The sequence below is a fragment of the Rhinoderma darwinii genome, chromosome 9, assembly GCF_050947455.1.
Source record: "Rhinoderma darwinii isolate aRhiDar2 chromosome 9, aRhiDar2.hap1, whole genome shotgun sequence".
In the NCBI taxonomy this organism is placed as follows: Eukaryota; Metazoa; Chordata; class Amphibia; order Anura; family Rhinodermatidae; genus Rhinoderma; species Rhinoderma darwinii.
This window is the reverse complement of record NC_134695.1, coordinates 89,013,461-89,035,622: the sequence shown is the minus strand read 5'-3', so window position 1 is coordinate 89,035,622 and position 22,162 is coordinate 89,013,461. Positions and strand designations below refer to the sequence as shown.

The 22,162-nt window shown below is 45.3% G+C and overlaps 2 protein-coding genes across 4 annotated transcripts in view; one reads left to right on the top strand and one right to left on the bottom strand.

Annotated features, from left to right (window-relative positions):
* The window catches only part of CEP89 (centrosomal protein 89), an 80,522-nt gene that overhangs the window by 58,254 nt on the left and 106 nt on the right, over positions 1 to 22,162 (top strand). Inside the window, exons 17-18 of one of the 3 annotated variants that reach the window (XM_075838437.1) lie at positions 12,293 to 12,462; positions 19,999 to 22,154. In XM_075838437.1, the coding sequence (XP_075694552.1) occupies positions 12,293 to 12,462; positions 19,999 to 20,200 (372 nt within the window). In that variant the 3' untranslated portion in view covers positions 20,201 to 22,154. Of the gene's footprint in view, positions 1 to 12,292; positions 12,463 to 19,998; positions 22,155 to 22,162 lie in introns of those variants that run through there. The other 2 variants (XM_075838438.1, XM_075838441.1) reach the window with 2 other exon arrangements.
* Positions 101 to 12,581, bottom strand: LOC142661148 (E3 ubiquitin-protein ligase RNF182-like). Its single transcript, XM_075838442.1, has 2 exons — positions 12,175 to 12,581; positions 101 to 2,486 (listed from the first exon to the last, which is right to left on the bottom strand). The coding sequence occupies exon 2, from the start codon at positions 2,464 to 2,466 to the stop codon at positions 1,762 to 1,764; it is 705 nt and encodes a 234-aa protein (XP_075694557.1). The 5' UTR covers positions 2,467 to 2,486; positions 12,175 to 12,581; the 3' UTR covers positions 101 to 1,761.

Sequence of the window (22,162 nt, the reverse complement as noted above, 5' to 3'; positions counted from 1 at the left end):
AAAACAGGTCAAATTATTATGTTTTCTTTTGATTATGCTCTGGTAGGAACAGAAGGCACTGACCGATTTCAATAATCAAAGGCGACCAGCTCTAACGGGAGACGGTGGAACTGATATGTTTATTTTAACTTCCAATAAGTTTACAATGGATGGAAAAGTAGAAATTCTGCTCCTAAAACCGGATTGCCGTTATTAACGTGTTTACATACAGTGAAAATCCCTTTAAAAAGGGTTTTCACCCCTAACACAAAAAATGGAAATGTCAGCCATAATAAAGCCACATTTAGCGTCCGTATTACAGACGCAATTCCTGGACCTCCCGCAGGTCTACTGAAGCAGACTCTGATCACTGTAGGGTTCCTATGGTTTTCTACATTCATGTCACGGGACCACGGGAGGTCCGGGCATTGCAGCCATAATACGGACACTTAGTGCCCCAAAGTTACCACCAGTGGGTAAATAGTTGGAGATGATTGTAGTTGGAGTGCATATTCCTTCGGTTCAGTGCCAATTTGGCTGTGAGCTGAAGACCTGAGTAATCTGAGACGGACTTGTTGCTAGGGACTCGCTGTATGACAATAACTTGTGGCGGATTCATATTCATAGAAACTAGTCTGTCTCGCAGGACTGGATGGCAGAGAAGTGGAAGATTGACAGCAGGGGTGGCATGGGATTCCCCACCTCAGTGTAGATTATCAATCAGATTTAAAAAATAAAAAAAAGTTAGGCTAGACCTCCACTGGGACTTATAAGTCGCTGTAAAAATCAAAGGTTCCCCCATTTTCAACTTCTCCCTTTTGGAAAAAAGCTGTGCAACCATTGCTCGAATCCCAACATATGGAAACATCAAAGCCGCACAGCGGTCATGGTAAGCAACTATCTTAGCATGATCAAGTCACCATGGTATCCTCATTAAGGGGTACGTTCACACTGGATGGAGAGCAGTTTTGCTGCAGTGTGATAATACACAGCCCCATGGCATTATATCCTATCTTGTGGACCTTCTTCGAAAACCATTGCTCAATACCACAGGGTGAGATATGGAGTGACCTACTGTGACTGCTGCCAAGCTGCTCTTGCCCTTCCCTGCTGCCAGTCCAGTCTGGTTGCTACACAGGCCTACGTCACTAGCAACCAGTCTGTCTCAGATTACATGGGTCCTCATTAGCAACTAGTCTGTCTCAGATTACATGGGTCCTCATTAGCATTGAGCAGTGTGTAGGCCAACATTTTTATCTCTTGCAACCTTATTAATGACATTTTATGTTGAAAAGTTTCACAGCTGACTGGTGTGAAGATTAAGTTGAATGTTTTTCCCTCGGATTAAAGCAGCACGGAGAGAAAAGCAAGTTATGCATGGTATAAAAGGCGAGCTGTAAAAAAAGAAAAGTTTTATCTGATGGGATCCTTCTGATGTTTGCATTCTTCTTCCGCCATAGTGTCACATGACACCACAAGATTTACATTTACAGCCATTGAAATCAAGTGAAATTCTTCCATAACCACTGTTCAGATTGTGGTGCTTATAGACATACTTTACCTCCTGGGTATTCACTTATACACGGAAACAAACAATATCCACATGACAAGATGTTCCACTTTTACTGTGTTGTAGATTCACTGTAGACCTCATACTACATCTTATATATATATATGAAGTGTTTACGGAGTATCAAATCACGAGAGCCATGCCAAGGAAATCAAGTCTACTGCTTTACTGGTACGGTGAGGACATCTCTTAGCGGTCACTTGAATTATATGTCAACTTCTTGAGGAGCAATCGCACATTCCTTGGCACAGGCACTGGCAGAAGCCATAGACCAGACACACGGTTAAACTAGAGGGGACAAGACTAACGCAGACAATCCCAAGCGTCACTTTCTGGATCACCAGCAAATAAATCCCAAGGGGTAAGGAACCAAAGTAAAAAAAGCCAAGGAGCCAGACTAGTATCCGGGGGACATGGTTGCACAATTTGGAGAATAGGTCGTGGTCTATTTGGCCGTGAGAACTAATGGAGGCCGAGTCGAGACTGTGATCTGCGTAGTAGTCTGAGATGGTGTTTTGACTTGGCGTCCTGCTAGAGTCCCTTTGTACCTCCATAATTGTGATCACTAAGCAGTTGGAAGATCCATGAGAGGGACTCGAAGATGCCAAGTTTTTGGGTGTTAAGACCACTTCATTGCTGTCCGATTTGCACATGGTTTTCTCCTCAAGCTTCGACAAGATGTTTGTGTCATCCGGGAGGCCCGCAACCTCCTCTTCCTGGAGTTCAGTCTCGTTGCGACAGAAGGGGCAGCTGATGCACGGAGCGCCTCCTCCGATGATGAGGATCTTGGATAGACATCTCGCACAAACTCTGTGAAGGCAGTCTAGGATCTTGGGCTTACGACTATGAGTGTTGAACCTCTGGTAACATATCTTACATTCCAGTTCATCAGCTGTCAGCGTCTCCTCCGCGCTCATCTTTTATTCTTGCAAAAAAGCTGGAAAATAAATCAAATGTTAGAACAATCGGTCTTCCGGTGTTTCCGGTATTTATAAGAAAACTTTCTGTCGATACATAAGAAACCAGTGACCTCGGGGGATAAGCAGGCAATGTATTGGTCACTTACGATTATGGGGTCATAAACTACCCCCTTGATCACTAGCCAAACATTATGGACACTAGCTTGTGTAACATAACTCCGTCCCTAATGACAATGGACCCAACTTTTGAAAGAAGGAAAGGAGTCTGTGTGACAGCCGTTTTAACGGCAGGCACTCGGACGAGGTACGCGCTCGTCTGAACGACCCCTAATTCTTACATTGTTCATGAACCAGAAAGCTCCGGGTGAACTTTGCTGTTCGTAGAGGATTTTAGACTGTGCTGCAGCGCATGCAATTCTGGGATGGCAGGAGAATACCTTTTCACCCGTATGCCAGAGAGTAGGCTGGCGTCCGTCTATGGGGGGTCTCCAGAATACCCTCTTATCTGCTATCAGTGGGAACAGTCTGCTTGTCAGTAGATGCGGTCCTATCATGTAAATGGATGCATGGCCTACTTTTTATCTCAAGAATTCTATGTGATAGGACTGAAACCTGTCTTCTAGAAGTAATTAAAGCTTTTTATGTCTTGCCGAACACGTATTCTACTTTCCCAATTCACAGATCTAACTCTTAAGTGATTCCAATCCCCTCTCCAGGGGCGTAGCTCTAGGGGATGCAGAGATAGCCGTCGCTCCATGCACTGGTGTCTGTGGTGGCCCAAAAGCCCCGCTGCCACATAAGATGATACCAGTTGTATAAATAGCACATGATAGGTGGGGGGCCCAGATACAGATTTTGCATTGGGGCCCAGGAGCATTAAGTTGCGTCTCTGCCCCTCCATGCAAAGGGTTAAGTTACCAGCAGAACGTTGCAGCTCCATTACCTCTGATCTCATGGAATAGATGAGAAGAGGATGTTAGTGATACCGAATCCCTCATCAGCCATCATCCCAGCTCATAATGCAGTTATACGTTTCACTCGTGTATTATGAGAACATAACATACATACAGCGCCAAAGCATGAGAAGCGACGATCTATACAGTACATCACGCTTCCTCCCTGCCCCCACTCATCTTTGGCTAGGTTCAAATGCTGTGTTTCACTTCATTTCTATTGGTCGGCACATCAATCATTATCAGAGATCGCTCTCTCTCCTGTTTGCTACAATGTATCAGTGCAGGTAAAATGTATCAGACTTGAGTCCGGAATGTGGAGTTCACAGATCGTTACTTAGACTGGATACAATTGTAGAAGACTCGGGCCTAATGCACGTGACCGCAGTGATTTTGTCACTTTGTATTTTGCAACCTGTAAACAACGGATCCAGTGCGTGTTTTTTGCGGTCCGTGTGTCATCAGTGTGTCCTCCGCATCTGTTCTGTTTGTCCATAGGTTTGACTGGAATGAGCGCGAGCCACAAATACAGACAGGAACAGGATCTGGTCTGAGTTCTGCGGCCCAGTCCGTGAATAACACGGTGGTGTGCAGGGGTCCATATAAATTAATGGGTCGGTCAGCGTGCTATCCATTAAAAAAAACGGATGGCACACTGACGAAAACAACGGTCGTGTGCATGTAGCCGAAGGTCTAAATAGATGTTTACAAGTCCCCATTCACTGACTGCAAGCAGAAGCATTGAAATTGGAAGAAATTGTAACACAAAATATTTAGGAGTGATGCAGAACGCTTTACCTTTTAACCTGCTCGATGGTCGGGGGGTCGAAAAGCTGTAAAAAGCTGTTCTCACTCTTGAGCATCGACTTCTGAGTATCCTTGCAATTTGCAGCAGAGATACTGAGCATTTAACGTGCCGTTGTCCCCCACAAGATCATTGCATAGCTCGACCCAATTATAAACTGTGCACTGGGGGATCTGCACCATAGAAAGGATCAATGCCTCCGGGGTACCCACCCCAATCTAATACCACATTTATTCATGGCCGCTGATCCCTTGTATAAATATATTATGCAGAAACTTGCCACAGTCATTGGTAATGGGTTCAGCTTATCAGAAAAGAATACGTGTGAGATTATTTTCTTAAACTTCCTAAGCTTCTTTAGGTTTATTAGCACTCCACAACCAACCTCACTGGGAAGACTGATAACAGAGAGCAAACAACTGTGAATGTCACAGCATATCTATAAAGATCAGGATGAGCATTTACACACACCGGCCTCCGGTTTGTCTTTTATTTTGTTGCTATATTATAGTGACAGGGGCATCGTCCAAGTACCTGAATGGTGTGCCCTCCACCCACACCCATGTAAATTACCATTCCACCATTTACCCCACATCATGGGTTCAGCGGTCTCGTAAATCTTTTTTTAGTCTCTGCCAACACATGCAAATAGATTCTTTATTCAGCAAAAGGCTACAGCCCTCGTAAAGACGTAATGGCAGCAGGGCACTTGTGGGCCGTCACTTGCAATCCGCAAAACTGTCACAATAATGACAGGCTGCCTGCGATGACGTCCTGGGCCTCCGCTGCTTGACTTTACCATTCTGAATAATGCATGGAAGACGCACAGCAAGCGAAGACACAGGGTGGGGACGCTTCATGGCATTTTCATGGCTATATATACAGATAAGCTTTAGTAATCACCGTGTTTAACGGCGGTCGCCACTAGGCAGGTCGAAATTTAATTTTGCATAGGTTGCCACTGAGATGTGGACCTCAATAGGGAGGCTGACTCATTAGCATGCTGACATGGTTTATTGGATCAAAGACTTAGAGCTACCGGGGGTAATAAGAGGTTATATACCATACATTGTATCATTTATATGCCAGTCCTTACCACCTGTGACCAGCAGGGGGCATTATAGACCCAGTTTCACGCTACCATCCCTACAGCACCTCTGCCAGGACTCCGCTCCTTTAGATATATGGTAGTGTTGCTTGCTATAGTGACGCTACTTTTGCCGATGCCGTTTGTAGGTAGGCAAGTGCCATAACTTATCTGGGCTCTGTCTCGTTTGGGCACTCTATAGAGTGCCCAAACCCCTTTGCAACTTTTTATTCATTGGAAATCTCTGACACGATATTTCCGTGACAGGTCAAAAAGTCACTTTAGTATTGTCTTCCCCGTTTTTAAAGTGGTTCTCGAGTTTCTTTTCTTACATTCCCACCCCTAATTTTTTTTTTTTTACTATTATTGCAGTAAGAGCTGGTGATCAGTGTGGTTTATTATCGCCAAGCTTCTATGCCCCCAATTTAGTGCCCATCTGACGTTTGAATTGAAGACCTGAGAAATCTAGGACAGACTGGTTGCTAGGGACTTATTGTCTAACTTCATTTTAATGGCTATAATTGTTTGGCAATGTATCCATAGCAACCAGTCTGTATGTACATTGGCACTTTATACCTGAATGTTTGTACCCGTATACTCCCATGCAATGCCAAACAATAGCTTCATACAATGCTGAGACCATCTAGCCAGACTATGCCTAAATAATGCCTCCTTACTGTATTCAATCCATACTACCATATAGTACCCATATATCTTCCATACTATATTGCCATTCAATACCCAAATAAGACTGCCATCCAATGCCTAAATAATAACCACTTAACTCCTATATCTCCCATACTATATTGCCAATCAATACCCAAATACATCCCTAGTGCCGGGTACGGAAGGTTTACATGCTCCATCCCCAGGTTGTCCCTAGGGTTTAAGTACTTGGGGCCCTAATAAAAAAAGAGGGCCCTGGGCAGTTGCCTCATTTGCTACCCACTAAAACCGACCCTGCTATTTGCTCAAAGTTGGGTTGGGTCCGCGCTGACCGAAAAGAAGGGGAAAAACAGCTTGGTGATAGTCGCACCATGTCATTCCCCTCCTCAACCTGCGTTATTAATCAGATTTTTGGGGAATTGTGACAGCTTGTACTAGGTTGACGCTGCTATAGATCACATCTCTCCTGTTCCTTCAATGTTTCTCCACAACATTAGCGCGAATAGTGTCAGTCACTAAATTATGAGACCTGACAGATCTATTATTTGACTCGTGCCGACCCCTTCCTCGCCCTTCTTACAAGCAGTCAAGGGCATTGCTTTCCAAAGACATTCATTAATATTAATTTCCACTAATATAATATTTGACCATGATTCATTCATTATTAATACACGGGAAGATTGAAAGTGTGCATTAGCTGTCTGACAAATGTTCTTCAAGAGAGAATGAATTAGCAGCGTAATTTATAGACTCACAAGTGCGTCTGATGACAGACTACTATTAGCGGCGCCGGGTATCGCTAAGTAGTATCGGTGTCGGATAATTAAAGTTGCTATCAGCTCGCAAACAGCTCATCTAGATGTGTGAGAGTTTGTCCTGCAAATCACGGAAAGCAATTTAACCCTTACTGCAGTTGTATCTATTGCGATTGACAGATTGAGGCCTTTGGGGGGGGGGGGGGGGGCACACGTCATTCTATTGACTGCGTCCAGTATACGTTAAATGGTTTTTGTGCTATAGCTTTGTCTGATGCATCTAAAATGAAGCCACTTTGTAAATATTCTTGATTCAAAATCTCATTCTGTTTTGTGTCTAGAACTCTTGTGCAGACCTGTGTGTCTCCATGGTTGCAGACTACAAACAAGTTCTGTGTAGTCTGATCCGGCTGTCCCCTTTTTAATATACATTTAATAGGTTATCAAGAAATAGGGGGGCACATGGAATGGAGTACAAACTGCAGGATCAGACTACACAGGGTTTATCTGGAGAGACAGGTCTGCATAGGAGCTGCAGACACAAAACGGGAGGAAATTTTTGATTAATACTATCTGCAAAGTTGCTTCATCTTTCGTTTTAGATGCATTCAAGTAATAATTTACTGTTGTTGTAAAGGTGAATGTACCCCTCACGGTAGATAATTTCCTAGTAGTAGCCCGGCATATGGAGAGTTGGTCCACGCAATGGGGCCAATGGATCTAGTGTATCTTTTGTAAGTTTTTTTTATTATTATTTTATTTTGTTTCGGCCATATTGCTAAATCTGGGACATTTTTGAAAATGTTGCATAGAATTTCATAAGTTGGTCGCTGATGTGCTGTAAGGAATCACGGATGACTGGTCTAGCCTGTTGTAAATGTATGTTGTATTTACACTCCTCAACATTGAAATGGCAGCTCCCATTGCAATTGCCGACCAATGACGTCCTAGATGTGCTCGATGGGAGACCAGTCCGTAGACGCTGCAGGCAGTGGTAGCACGTTTAGTCCACGCAGGCTGCTCACAGTAGCACGAGCATTGTCGTTGCTACTGTTGAAAATCGGCTTCTGGGACACCTGGAGAAATGGCCGTACCACTGGTTCCACGACCAAATCAATGTAACCTGAGCTGTTAGTGTACCTTAATGAAGACTAGAGGGTCCGGCTACCGTACATTATGCCACTCCACACCATAATCCCAGGAGTAGGACCAGTCTGACGTTCCCTTGTGAAGGCCTCTTCATGGCATTGCCCACGTGGTCTCCAGACCAGTCTTCGGCTGTCATTGCGTCCGAGACGACAGCGGGAAGAGGATAGACCTCGATTGCTGTCTTGCTGTGCACCATGATAACCTGAGAGTGGTGGCGTGCGGTGTAGTTGGACGTCCGGCTCGCGGCCCAATGTCGTGAAAACGTCTTCTGATGGTTTGTGTCTACACTGGTTGCCGCCCTAGGCTTGGGACGTGACGTCCAATTTCACTTGCAGTACAGAATGGATCACTACGCGCCATTCTTCCAATCAGATGATCCATCCCTGCAGAGGTTCGCGGCCGCGGACCTCTTGCTGTCATTCCTGTTCATTGTTGTTCTCCCAACCTCCGGGACACACGAGATTGAACAGTGCTGACATCTCGGCCTAGGCGCGCAGCGATCTGCCGGAGTGATAAACCAAAGTCTCAGTTCAAGGATTCTGTCCCTCTCCGTTTACCACAAGTGGCGATAATAGGCATGTCGACGAACAGGAGACATCGCACAATCATACCACACCACGCAATCCGATTTTTTTTTTTTTTTTTTATTTTTTGTAGGTTTCATGTGGCTAAAAACTTTAATTTTCAATCTGTCTTTTATGCCTCCCACATGCCACTGATTGGAGCTGGGTGCTTGAAAATGTGATCGTTTGCAGATCTTAGCGACACGGGTTGTCCTTGGTGTTGCAATTTCAATGTTGAGGAGTGTATATAAATGCGAGCACCTCGTGTCTTTTTTAAAAGAAAAAATAAGTTGACGCTGCTGAAATATTAAAAAAATGCTCAGTCCATTGATAAATATGGTGCACACTTCAATATTGCAGCAGCGTTAATAGAAGAGAGGGAGGCCCCCCCCCTCCCCCATACTAAAGATCAAAATAGGCCTCCCGTTATAGTGCTGGATTTTACCACCCAGGACTGGAGGGCCTGATGTTTTGTTTCCCCCTCCATGCCGATTCCATGACCCTCGGGTCCCTGATCACACCCCTTTGCTTTCAATTCTCTGGAGAGGAGTCCTGTATAGGTTCTCGCTACCCGAAAGCAAAGGTGATGGGACCAACCAGGACTGGAGCCCCTTTCTCCAAGAGTCCCATAGCAGCCGCATTGTCTGCCTCAGGGCTCCTTATTTCACACACTGTTTATCTGTCATATCACCTAAATAATCTGTACATCTGTGGCCAGATTCACTTACCTGATCCGAGCTTTACAAGCTGTGGTCGGTCCCTGCATTATCCTTTCTGGCGATTTAGACGTTGAAGGGGTAGTCATCAAAGACCACACCTTTCCGAATGCGGCCATGGTGATCTGCTGATCTTTGCAGGTCCCGCTCCGAGTACCCCTGGAAAACAGCTGGTTTTGCAGGGAGGATCCTTGTCTGGCCGGACATTTCCCTACTACCCTAATAGGGGCAATAAGTCGCACGGCCAGCTCCTCATTCTCCTGCAGCGGCAAATGTAGCATTACGTGCCGACCATTCAAATGAATGGCGGTCCATGTAATGCAAGGACGGGCCGGCTCCGCCACAGCGACTCCCCTTCTGACACATACAGGGGTGTCCCAAGCGAGGCACCACCCTCTATGGCCTTTTTAATGGCTATTTTTAAAGGTGTTTTCCAGTTTTAGGTAAATAAACCTTAATTGTTGAACAATGAAAAGTTCTGCAACTTTCTAATATACTCGAAGGTCTAATTCCTCATCATTTCTTTCCAAAGTCCCTGCTTGCGGTCAGTGAATGGGACCCCTAGACTAGAGGTTGAAAACCCTGATCATGTCCAACCGACTCTGGTACACCGCTCATTACATTGTATCGGGGTTCTCTTTTGTAACAGGCCCTGCACCTGTGATGGCTGTGTAGCATCAGGATAGGCTGTAAGGCCTCATGCACAGGACCGTAGTTGTGTGCACGGCCGTGATTTGCAGCCCGGACGGCCGCGGAGTGTCACCCGTGGGTCACCCACAAATCGCTGACCATGCACATAGCGCATTCATTTCTATGAGCCTGGACTGCAAAATACAGCCGTAATAAGACCTGTCCTATCTTTATGCAGTCAGGCTCCTGGGCAATGCACGGACCGTGGAAACCACCGTCTTGTGCATGGGCACATTGAAATGAATGGGGCCGCGATTCACCCGCAGATTTGCGGGTGAATTGCGGCTGCAAACATACGTTCGTGTGTATGGGGCCTTAGCCTTTATTTAAATAAATCTTTGACATAAAACCCCTTTAACATGAAAACATCTCAAAATCTGTGTTGTAAAATATCAGGACTGAAATAAGTTTCCTAACGTACGCTGCTGAGGTTGTTCGCTGTGCTATAAATGTGATCCACCCCAAAAACAACCAGGCGCTCTGCCACGTAAAAAGCCGCCATGAGACATTTCATTATATGACAGCCGGGGTCATTGTCGTTGTATTAAACTAGAGGGTCACACACAAGCGCTTTGGCCTTTTACGACTCTTGACCCCCCAGACGCTAAGCTAAGATCCTAAGGTGAACCGCACGCCTTTAATGCAGCGCTCTGTTAGTTTATTGGACAACCGTTTTCATTACTGACCAGAGACGATTAAATACTTGGAGGTCCCGGAGTTGATGTTTATTGCTGAACCTTTAAAGGTGCTTTTACAAGAAGCTGCTAAATTGCTCTCAGGGGCCAGCGTTGTGGCAGGCAGCGGTGATGTCACATACAGATTCACTGAGTAAAATAAAGGACGGAAAAAGCAATCGACAACAGTGGGAGCGCCACACGTAAGCGCATTTACCTTCCAGGATTACATATCTGGTCCCCTTTTTTTTTTTTTCCTCTCCCGGAATCAGTGGCCATTCTTGTTCATGAGGTCGGTCTGGTATTGCAGCGCCGTCTCTTTTCAAGCGAATGAGCTGCAATACCAGAGAAAACCCAGCGACAAGAGTGGCGCTCTCAAAAGCAGAACCATTTTTGTTTTTTTTATTCTGGACCCCCCTTTGATCGAAGAGATAAATGCGCTTACGTGTGGTGCTCCTACTTTTGTGAAATTATTTTATCTGTCCTTTAAACACAATGGGGCAGATTTATTCATTCATTTATTCATTAATTTATTCATGTGTTTACGTCTAGAATATGTTGTAAAATGTGCCAAAATGTTTTTTGGCGCTGACCAGATTTCAGATCTATTTTTTTTTAAGCAAATGCACCAAAAAGAACAGATGCCTTTACTAGACCTTGTTGAAAAAGGCGTAGTGGCTAAAATGCACCAAAAATCTGGAACAAAATTCTGTCACAAAATAAGCCAAATCAAAGGAAGAGAAAAACAGGTCAAGCGAGATGCGCCAAATTTATCATACCGCGTGCACCACTGTGATAAATTTGCCGCGTCTTCTGACTGCCTGGTATATGGCTACGCTGTAACTCATAGACTGTATTAGTAAATCTGCCCCTATGATCCCAGAATTTATAGACGTGTATATACTCTCCTGTTACATCATTACTAATCCTATTCAGCCGTTTCTTATTTATATCCGTATTTTGGAAAGCTGGGTGACCAATTTGGCTGCCCCCACAGTTTCCCCGTGGTTTCTCACCCAGCTTTTCCAGACATGTAATGCCTAGTGATCATACAGAAGGAGGGGGGTTTATCATTTGTATATAAAGTGTTTGGGACTTCGGGAAAGCTGGGTGACAACCCATGAAGGAGCTGTAATGATTGGTTGTCACCCAGACCGAACTAAGAAATGGATGAATGGCCTTTTAAACAGCTTGGCAATATGGACCGATATATTCACATACATAGAGGGGTCACTACTTGACAAGTTATTATACCCCTACCCTTCCTGCACGCCCCTTCTTCTAGCTATGACCGGCGCTCTACCCCAGGGCGAAATCCCGTCTGTCTCCTAGATCACAGCCTACTTGTAGCTTGCGCTCTACTAGTGAACAACTGTTAAATACTGCAAGCTTTACTGCCATTAATAAAGCATAGCTATGGGTTGTGTATGTGAGCACTGACGATTTATCTCCAACACAAGCAGAAAGCTATTCACCCCTCTTCTAAATGAATGCACCATTTATATTAATGTTCAGTTCCTTTAAGTAACCAGACAGCAGCGCTTTACGACCTTGCATGGGTGACCGTAATAGCAGACAGTGGCAATTGCTGTAAAGAAGATAATAGGGGGATGATGGGGTGCAGAAGGTTCTGTAAGGCTGACATACCTGACTTACGGGGCCAGCAAGACATCACCGAGCGTTGGCTGGAATAGCGACGGGCGATGCCGGTTTGCTGCAGTCATCCCGCCAGTATCATCCACATGTCCATCTTCATTGCTTACAGGTGTACAGAAAGAAAGCTGCGAGCACCGTGCGAGGCATCACTCACAGGCTGACCGAGCAGGAGGACGACTTTGCAGGCAAGGCAGCCCAGCACCAGCGTGAAATGAAGTATCTCCGCTGGCTGCTTCAAGACCGGCAGGAAACCCTCAGCGAAGTCTCGCAGCAGAAAAGGTAACAAAACAAACCAATTAGATGTGACTGGTAGGAGGAGGAGAGCAGCTGCATTCTTCTTTTTCATCTAAGTCCCATCTGTTGTGGACATGCATGCAGAGAATAGAGACTTTCCTCCCTCCCTCCCCCCCCTGCAAAAATAGAAATTCTGGTTCCAAAAGATAACGATCAAGTAGCGAATGCAGAACGCGGCTTCTTCACGCAGGACACGGAGGCTCGCTCTGCATGGACCCAGTGCTTGGCGCATACATCCTGCCTGCACATCTCACCCATAGGATGAGCCTTCTACTTTGTGCATATTAGATATGAAGCAACACTAAGGGGAAGTGACTTCGTTGGGACACGGGAGGAGATAATTGGTCGATTGATTCAAACGTTGATGTGGACCGTGCATCGTCGGATCTCACGGCCCTGATCATTTTTCCCTTGCCAGGGGGAGATAATATATTTTTTTTTTCACTGCAATTCCTACGATAACTTATGGTGGTGTCATTGGTTTTGACAGTCACTTGTGAAATAGGGAATGTTCACACTGTCTGCCGAGTTGCGTTTCACCTGGAATGACCCTCCACAGATATTTTTTGCCAACTGCTTAAATAGCAATTGCCTAATCTAGTATTATTGCAATCGCTACGTCGAACAGCAGGGACTTTACATACTCTGCCGTCCTGCAAATCTGTGAACAGGCTAGGCTGTAGGCTGGCAGGGAGATATGCACTGAGATCATAGCTGTATAGATGTAGCAGAGTTCAGTTTGTCAGGTGTTGAAGGACTGAATTGATCACCACTGTCCCTTTGGTACCCTACAGAGTTAGATGACAAATTCAGCTCTGCTACATCTGTATATCTCACAAATTGTGCCACTTTAATAATATAATTGAATAGTTTTCCCTTCGATTTCTGTCACTTCTATTCATTTCACTGGAGGGCTGACCTCGCATGCAGGGCCACATCTCCACTGTACGAGGGAGCTGATTGTTGTAGAGATTGGCAGGAGGTACAGATGTGACTTTATGAGTCCTGTATCAGACAAGCAATGATCGGTGGCAGTGATTGATTCTTATGAACTGGTTCACTTACTGGTATAGATGTGTACAGGACGGTCCAGCAGTGCAGCTCATCATTCCTCGCTCCTCATTCTCTATCATAGTGTTCAGTTTCCTACGAAATCAGAATCGTTTATTAAACTGCGATTCCTCAAAGAGACGAGCGGAAGAAATGAGCCTGGTAGGAACCTGATCCCATGTGATTATCCCATTCTTCCAGACAAAAACCTCAATTCTACGTCCAGTAATACAGTGTAATAAATACACACAGCCATCGTTTATTTTCATCACCATATTTCGCATTCTGGCATTAGAACACCGTTCCCTCTGTCTGATATTCCAGTCCTGCCGTTTATGAGTAGAGGGTCTATCCTGGTGCCTTCGCTCACCATAGGGTTTTCCAGTACTGGGACTGGTGCAGGTTGAGGCCCATGTGATGGTATAATGCAGATTCTGCACAAATTCAAGGGGTCGTTCTTATTTTATTATTGGGCCTGACTATGCCCTTGATGTCCTAGCCTGCGCCCAGTTATGCTGCATGTACCAAGTGGTCTTACTGGTCTCCCAGCCCCCACAACACCTCTGTATTACGCTCCCTGTTTGTAAGATCACCATGTCGGGGGTGCTGGGGGAGCCATAATCAATTCTTGGCCTGGGTCTGAAGTGCCAAACTCGCCCGTTGGGAGCTGGCATAAGTAGGACTTTTAGGTCAGAAGAGTAACGGTGACCTACCCTTCCCCCAATGATGTCATATTCTGTATATGACGTGCCACAGGGTTTTTAATTGTGAAAAAATTGTAACGTCTCATCTCCGAAAATTGACCGGAAAGATTTGGCAGGAGGTAGAGAGGGCAAACAATGGAAAGGTCCTACAGAGTATATGTATCAATTGGGTTGTGTGGTAGGTTTAGCAGCATTCGATGACTAGAACAAGAATGTTATAATGCATTTCTTCTTTAATAATGGTGACGGCCGCTTTGGAAAACTTTTTCTCGTATAAAGGGCATGTTCACTTGGCAGCTGTATGTTTACTGAACTCCACCGATTGTCATAATATTCGTATGTCTACAATAGACTACAATATATATTTACTTGTATAGATATAAACATCACCCTGGACGTAGCCATGGCAACTAGAATGACAACCGCCAGTCTTTACACTGCAGGCTGCGTTCAGAGAACCTGGTACAAATTAGAAACCAAGTTTATATTACAAAGTGATTTCTTTTATCACCAAACAGCTTCATTATAAAAGGTAGTAGATAATTGAGGTGCCACACTGTAGCAAAATATCAAAGAATTGTCGCCCCTTGAAGTCCTTTGTTCACGGCAAGCTGCATTCATACAGTCACCAGATATTTCATTATTATCAAAGACGCCATAAATGTCCTTTTTTATTTTATTTAACTGAAAACAGAGGCAATCGGCCTGTGATTGTGGATGGATTTGTGTGTTTTCCCTGTCTCTCTGAAACTAGATTATGTTCATCATTTTCTATTATCTCCTACAGGCTGTAAACTATTGTGAGTTTAGATAAGAACAATCCATCACTGGCGCTGCAGCGCTAGCAAAGTCAACCTGATTACACATCCTGTCAGCCAATCCCAAGTTTTTGAAGATGCCCATCTCACATTTACAAACTAGACCTGATGCGACCTCATGAGAGCGGTGATTCCTCCTCTTACATAATCCTCCTGCTAACAATATACCGCTGCCCTGATCTTATATGCACCCCGCTGCCCAGATCTTATATGCACCCTGCTGCCCAGATCTTATATGCACCCGCTGCCCTGATCTTATATGCACCCCGCTGCCCTGATCTTATATGCACCCCGCTGCCCTGATCTTATATGCACCCCGCTGCCCAGATCTTATATGCACCCCGCTGCCCTGATCTTATATGCACCCCGCTGCCCTGATCTTATATGCACCCGCTGCCCTGATCTTATATGCACCCCGCTGCCCTGATCTTATATGCACCCCGCTGCCCTGATCTTATATGCACCCCGCTGCCCAGATCTTATATGCACCCCGCTGCCCAGATCTTATATGCACCCGCTGCCCAGATCTTATATGCACCCCGCTGCCCAGATCTTATATGCACCCGCTGCCCAGATCTTATATGCACCCGCTGCCCAGATCTTATATGCACCCGCTGCCCAGATCTTATATGCACCCGCTGCCCAGATCTTATATGCACCCGCTGCCCAGATCTTATATGCACCCGCTGCCCTGATCTTATATGCACCCCGCTGCCCTGATCTTATATGCACCCGCTGCCCTGATCTTATATGCACCCGCTGCCCTGATCTTATATGCACCCCGCTGCCCTGATCTTATATGCACCCCGCTGCCCAGATCTTATATGCACCCCGCTGCCCAGATCTTATATGCACCCCGCTGCCCAGATCTTATATGCACCCCGCTGCCCAGATCTTATATGCACCCGCTGCCCAGATCTTATATGCACCCGCTGCCCAGATCTTATATGCACCCGCTGCCCAGATCTTATATGCACCCGCTGCCCAGATCTTATATGCACCCGCTGCCCAGATCTTATATGCACCCGCTGCCCTGATCTTATATGCACCCCGCTGCACCGATGCTACATACACCACTCCTCCCCGATACTATATACACCACTCCTCCCCGATACTATATACACTGCACCGCCCCGATACTATATACACCGCACCGCCCCGATACTATATACACCGCACCGCCCCGATACTATATACACCGCACCGCCCCGATACTATATACACTGCACCGCCCCGAAACTATATACACCACTCCTCCCCGATACTATATACACCACTCCTCCCCGATACTATATACACCACTCCTCCCCGATACTATATACACCACTCCTCCCCGATACTATATACACCACTCCTCCCCGATACTATATACACTGCACCGCCCCGATACTATATACACCGCACCGCCCCGATACTATATACACTGCACCGCCCCGATACTATATACACTGCACCGCCCCGAAACTATATACACCACTCCTCCCCGATACTATATACACCACTCCTCCCCGATACTATATACACCACTCCTCCGATACTATATACACCACTCCTCCCCGATACTATATACACCGCTCCTTCCCGATACTATATACACTGCACCGCCCCGATACTATATACACCGCTCCTCCCCGATACTATATACACTGCACCGCCCCGATACTATATACACTGCACCGCCCCGAAACTATATACACCGCACTGCCCTGCTACTATATGCACCGCACGGCCCTGCTACTATATGCACCTCAACGCCCCGATACTATATGCACCGCACCGCCCCGATACTATATGCACCGCACCGCCCCGATACTATATGCACCGCACCGCCCCGATACTATATGCACCGCACCGCCCTGCTACTATATGCACCGCACCGCCCCGATACTATATACACCGCACCGCCCCGATACTATATACACCGCACCGCCCCGCTACTATATACAAAGCACCGCCCCGCTACTATATGCACCGCACCGCCCCGATACTATATGCACCGCACCGCCCCGATACTATATACACCGCACCGCCCCGATACTATATACACCGCACCGCCCCGATACTATATACACCGCACCGCCCCGATACTATATACACCGCACCGCCCCGATACTATATACACCGCACCGCCCTGATACTATATACACCGCACCGCCCCGATACTATATACAAAGCACCGCCCTGATACTTTAGGCATTTTTGTTGCCCCCTAAACATATACTTCTGCTCTGACAGGTTGAATTCTAACTTTCTTAGTGCCCCCCCTGGCAGAATGGCCTTGTGCTATACACACACTGTTAACCTGGACTGAAAGGATCTGCTGACTGATCAAGAAGAATTGCTATGAAGGGGGAATCTGCCACATCTGGTCAGCATCCCGTCTGGCGCTCTGCACCTTGTTCACCCAAGTGACTGTTTAACGAATACACTTGCACTTACTATAGAACTGCTATAAGGTCATATTTCACGTACTCCGGGGGGGTCCAGAATTTCAAGCATATCAGACATGTATACAGAGGTGCTTTTAACAAGAAAAGAAAAAATACCCATAATGCTGTCTGGCTGCTGATTGTTAACATTCAATGTAGAAGTAATTTGGTAATTGCCCAGAGCACAGGATGCTCAGATGTTACTGTAGAAATGAAGCAAATTACTGTTACTATGTTGCTCGTCCTGATATAATAACACAACAAGCACAGTGCGTTCTGCTTCATTGTATCCTTCACTGCAGAAGACTGCGAGTAGAAGCGGCTGAGCACGGATACTTATTCACTCACGTGGCGACCGAGGTTCCCTGTCCTTCAGATCGGCAATAGTCAGTAGTGCAAAGAAGGATGAGGAAAACATAAGGTGGAATAATACCAAAAACGTACCAACCAGATACTAGATAACCGTTTCCTTCCCACACACCACGCTATTGCAATAGGTCAGATGTCCTCAACCAGTGGCACTCCAGCCGTTGTAGAACTAAAACTCCCAGCAAGCCCTGACAGCCGGTGGCTATTAGGGCTTGCTTGGCATTGTACGTTTGGGAACATCAAACTTCAGAGGCTTAGCTTAGATGTCCATGGCCCTGGTGCAAAAACTAAACCTGATGCCAATGACTACACATGCCACTGTATCTAATAACGGCATGCTATATAGAATTAATATACATTCTAACGAGTATTCATTTTGTATAGTGAGGTTGATACGTCCAGCACGATTACTTTATTGTGCATTTAGAGAAATCATGACAACAATTTCTTATAATCCTGCTTTCTTATGGGCTCTCAAGGCATTGGGGCCCGGTGTTACAATTAGCAGCAAGACTTCTGCTAATCAATGATTTCTGTTATCTCTGTGATTTGGGCGGTGCTAGGCAATGCCTTTGGTCTGAATATGGATTTGGTCCTCATTTATCATTGTCTGGTTAATTACGCTGGGTACTTTTGTTGGTCTTATATACTGTATACTTCAGGTCTGGATTACTCAGGTGCTGATTATACTATTTCTGTCACGTGCTAACTCTTTCCAAATTCTAGTTGGTGACTTTATTCTTGTCCATGTGTTTGTTTGTACTGTGGGACCTGTTGGTCCTCTGAGAGATCTAGTTCTTGTATAGTGGTTTTGTGTGTATCCTGGGATCAGTGGTTCCTTTGGTTTGTTTGCCTTTCCTGTGCGATTGGTCTGCTGCCAAGCTGTTGTCTTACCTTGCTGTGGGATAGTATTCAGATAGGGTCAGTGAGTGCTGTAAGTTCTTGTCCACTGTCTATTCATCTGTTAACTGCTTGCATGCTATTCATCTGCCATCCACTACATTTATGCATCGTCTTCTAAGTGGACAATTGAGGCATAATGACATATCTTGCTAATGCTCAGTGATGTGATAAGTTCTTATTTTTTTCTGGAAAGCAAGGTGGCTACCATCACAGCGCATGACATTTTTTGTCACCCAAAGGACAGATATGTTATGTAGCAATATTATAGTGGGATAGGCACTAATATGCATATGTGGGAATCTTGGAAATGCTGGTTGACAACCCCTTTGGTTTCCATGTTGATTGTCACCCAGCTTTCCCAAAACCAGATAGAACTAAGAAACCCCTAAAAAGAATTTTTAACAACTTGACAGAAGAGGGCGACTGTAAAGGATCTGCCAGACACCGCTTCTGTGTCGACACCCGTGGTTAATCAGTCTGCATCTGTTCCTAGGTCTGCTGGAGTGACTCGATCTGTTACCACTCAGGCTGGTAGGCTGAGGAGTGGGAGAACCTATCACAGCCTGGCCAGACGGTTCTAGCTCCCGCCCTTGGTCTACTTATACCTTCATTTGCTTCTTGTCTTTGCCTGTCATTCTCTCTAGTTTCCTGGCTCTGCTGTTCCAGCTATTACTATTGACCTCTGCTTCATATTGACCCTGGCTTGACTGACTACTCTCCTGCTCTGCATTTGTTACCTCGTACACTCCCGGTTTGACTCGGCTCGTCCACTCTCTTGCTCACGGTGTTGCCGTGGGCAACTACACCTTCTTCCCTTGCTTCTGTGTACCCTTGTCTTGTTTTGTCTGTCGTGCACATATTGAGCATAGGGACCGTCGCCCAGTTGTACGCCGTCGCCTAGGACGGTCTGTGCAAGTAGGCAGGGACTGAGTGGCGGGTAGATTAGGGCTCACCTGTCTGTCTCCCTATCCTGACATGACAACGACTCAGGGGCTTCTATTTCCTGGGGATTTGGGGTGGAAATGTTCTTTAAAGATGTTTGTGACAAAAGATCATATAAGAATGCGTGGTTTTCACACTGGACAGTCTCTACATACAGATTGCTCAGCCTGTAACCGATTAAAGAAAATTTATTTTCTGTAAATCTCACGAGGCTGCTTGAAAGAGCTGCAAATAGCAGCAGCCGGAAGAAGCCTGATTGTAATTTCGGCTCACTTTGTGAAACTATTAGATATATTCTCCTTTCAGACAAGTGGAAGAACAGCTAGAAGTCATCTGGGAGTCGGCAGCCAATGACAATAAAGAACTGAAAATACTTTTACACAGCGCCCTGAAACAGAGAAACCCGGGGGGCAGCGACTCCTTTCTCCAGCAGGACTCAGTCATTGGATACGGCTTCAGTTACTGCGACGTGAACTCCTCGTCACGTGCCGATGACCCGGTGAAGTAGTCCGACCAGATCGGAGAAAATTCAACTATGTGTCAAACCGGATCTTTGCCTGTTGAAAATGCTATGAATTTTACATCTAGAAATGTAACAAATCACATGTTCATATTCTTAAAAAAAATGTGTTAAATTATGTCTCGGAAAACTGGGTGATAACCAATATGGCTGCCATTACAGTTGTCGCCCAGCTTTCGATCTTTCCTGAATAGCAAATCTTCCTAGTTATTCATTTAACTTAGTAACTTGACATCACTACATTCCTTGTATTTGTAAAGTAGAGCTAAAATCAGCATTTAATATTTTCTATGATCAGTAGGGTAACAGCTGAGATATAATCGTGTTGTACAATATATCTGGTTAATTTTATAAGCATGGCTCCAAGGGAGAGATATATGAAGACCAGCTGCATGAAATGTAACCTCGTGGAGGCTGAAGCTACAATGGTTTAGCTTTTGTTGTCATTAGAAATCTTTGACTGGGTGACCAAAGGCTGCTCTCTATAGCCTCCAAAATGGCCGACTATGATTGCAACTTCCTGTCCTCTGTTCTACAGTAGGAAGAGCAGCTCTGGAGCATAAACTGCTACTCTAACATAAATTTACAGTAGCATTTATGCGCACATGGAAAGTTTTTTTGTTGTTTTTTTTTGGAAACTTGTCTTAAGCCAAAGTGTTAAACTAACCTGTGAAGTCATAATCTCTGCAATATTTGAAAGGATAACTAAACATTCAAAAAACTCCTGACGTGTCAGAAGCTGTGATCGGTGGGGATTCCGAGCACTGAGACCCCCACTGATCGCTAAAACGAAGCAGCAGAATCGCTCGGGTGAGCCGCTTCGTTTCTGACCGACTTTTCTCGGAAAGCCGAGGAATTGATGTATAGGCTCAATAGAAAGTCTATGAGCCGGTACACCAATTGCTCAGCTCACCCGAGCGCTTCTGCTGCTTCGTTTTAGCAATTGATGGGGGTCAGACCCCCACCGATCAAAACTTTTGACGTCACTGACATGTCAGAAGTTTTTTGATAGTTACCCTTTAAGGGTATGTGATATTTTGTCCACCACTTTACAGTAGATATTTAGTGCAACTAAAAAGTAGATCTCTGGGCTTATCATAAAGGATGAATTTTAAGCAGTCTTATTATAGATAGAGCTATCAATACAAAGGGGCATTATTATATATTATTATATACAGTGCTTATTATACAGCACTTTACAACATTCGTAATCATTCACATCAGCACCTTGTTCTATTGGAGCTTATACAATCTAATAATAAATAAATATATATATATATATATATATAGGTCTATGTATCTATGGGGCAGCGAATCTGACAGCAGTTTTGTGCTCTCAAAACTGCTGACGGTGCTATATAGAGGAGGGGGGTGAGCAGGGTAACAATACCTGTTGTGTCGGTCATGCAAGTTACATGACCAAGAAATTGACGTTTAATTCCCCCCAGTGCCACTCCCTGCTGAGTGACGCCACTAGCGTCCAATCAGGAGATCACTTGAGCGGTCACACAAAGGGGAGGGGCTTGCGGAGTTCAATTAGAAGAGAGTCTGGAACACTTGAGCATCAAGAGGCCGCCTGTGTGGCACTTGTGATCGCGGCGCCTGGGACATTAAACGTAGATTTTTCTGTTGTTCAACTTGCGATCGCCCTCCTCCCCACTGCCCTCTATATAGGGGTGTCAGTTGTTTTGAGAGCTTAAAACCGCTCACAGATTCCCTTTTAAGGTGCTCACACACATTAGATTAATGCCTGCTGAACCCCATGATTTCGGAGGTACCAGCCGACCATCTTATGTGTATGGGGGAGTCCCGACTCTCTCCCGTTGACGACAACATTGTTTACATCTTCAGAAGAAAAAAAAATCACTTGATGCTTTTTACTTTTGCACAATGAATATATATTTTGTAGTATTTCAATGCTTTTGTTTTTGCTAAATTAAAGAGCTCTAT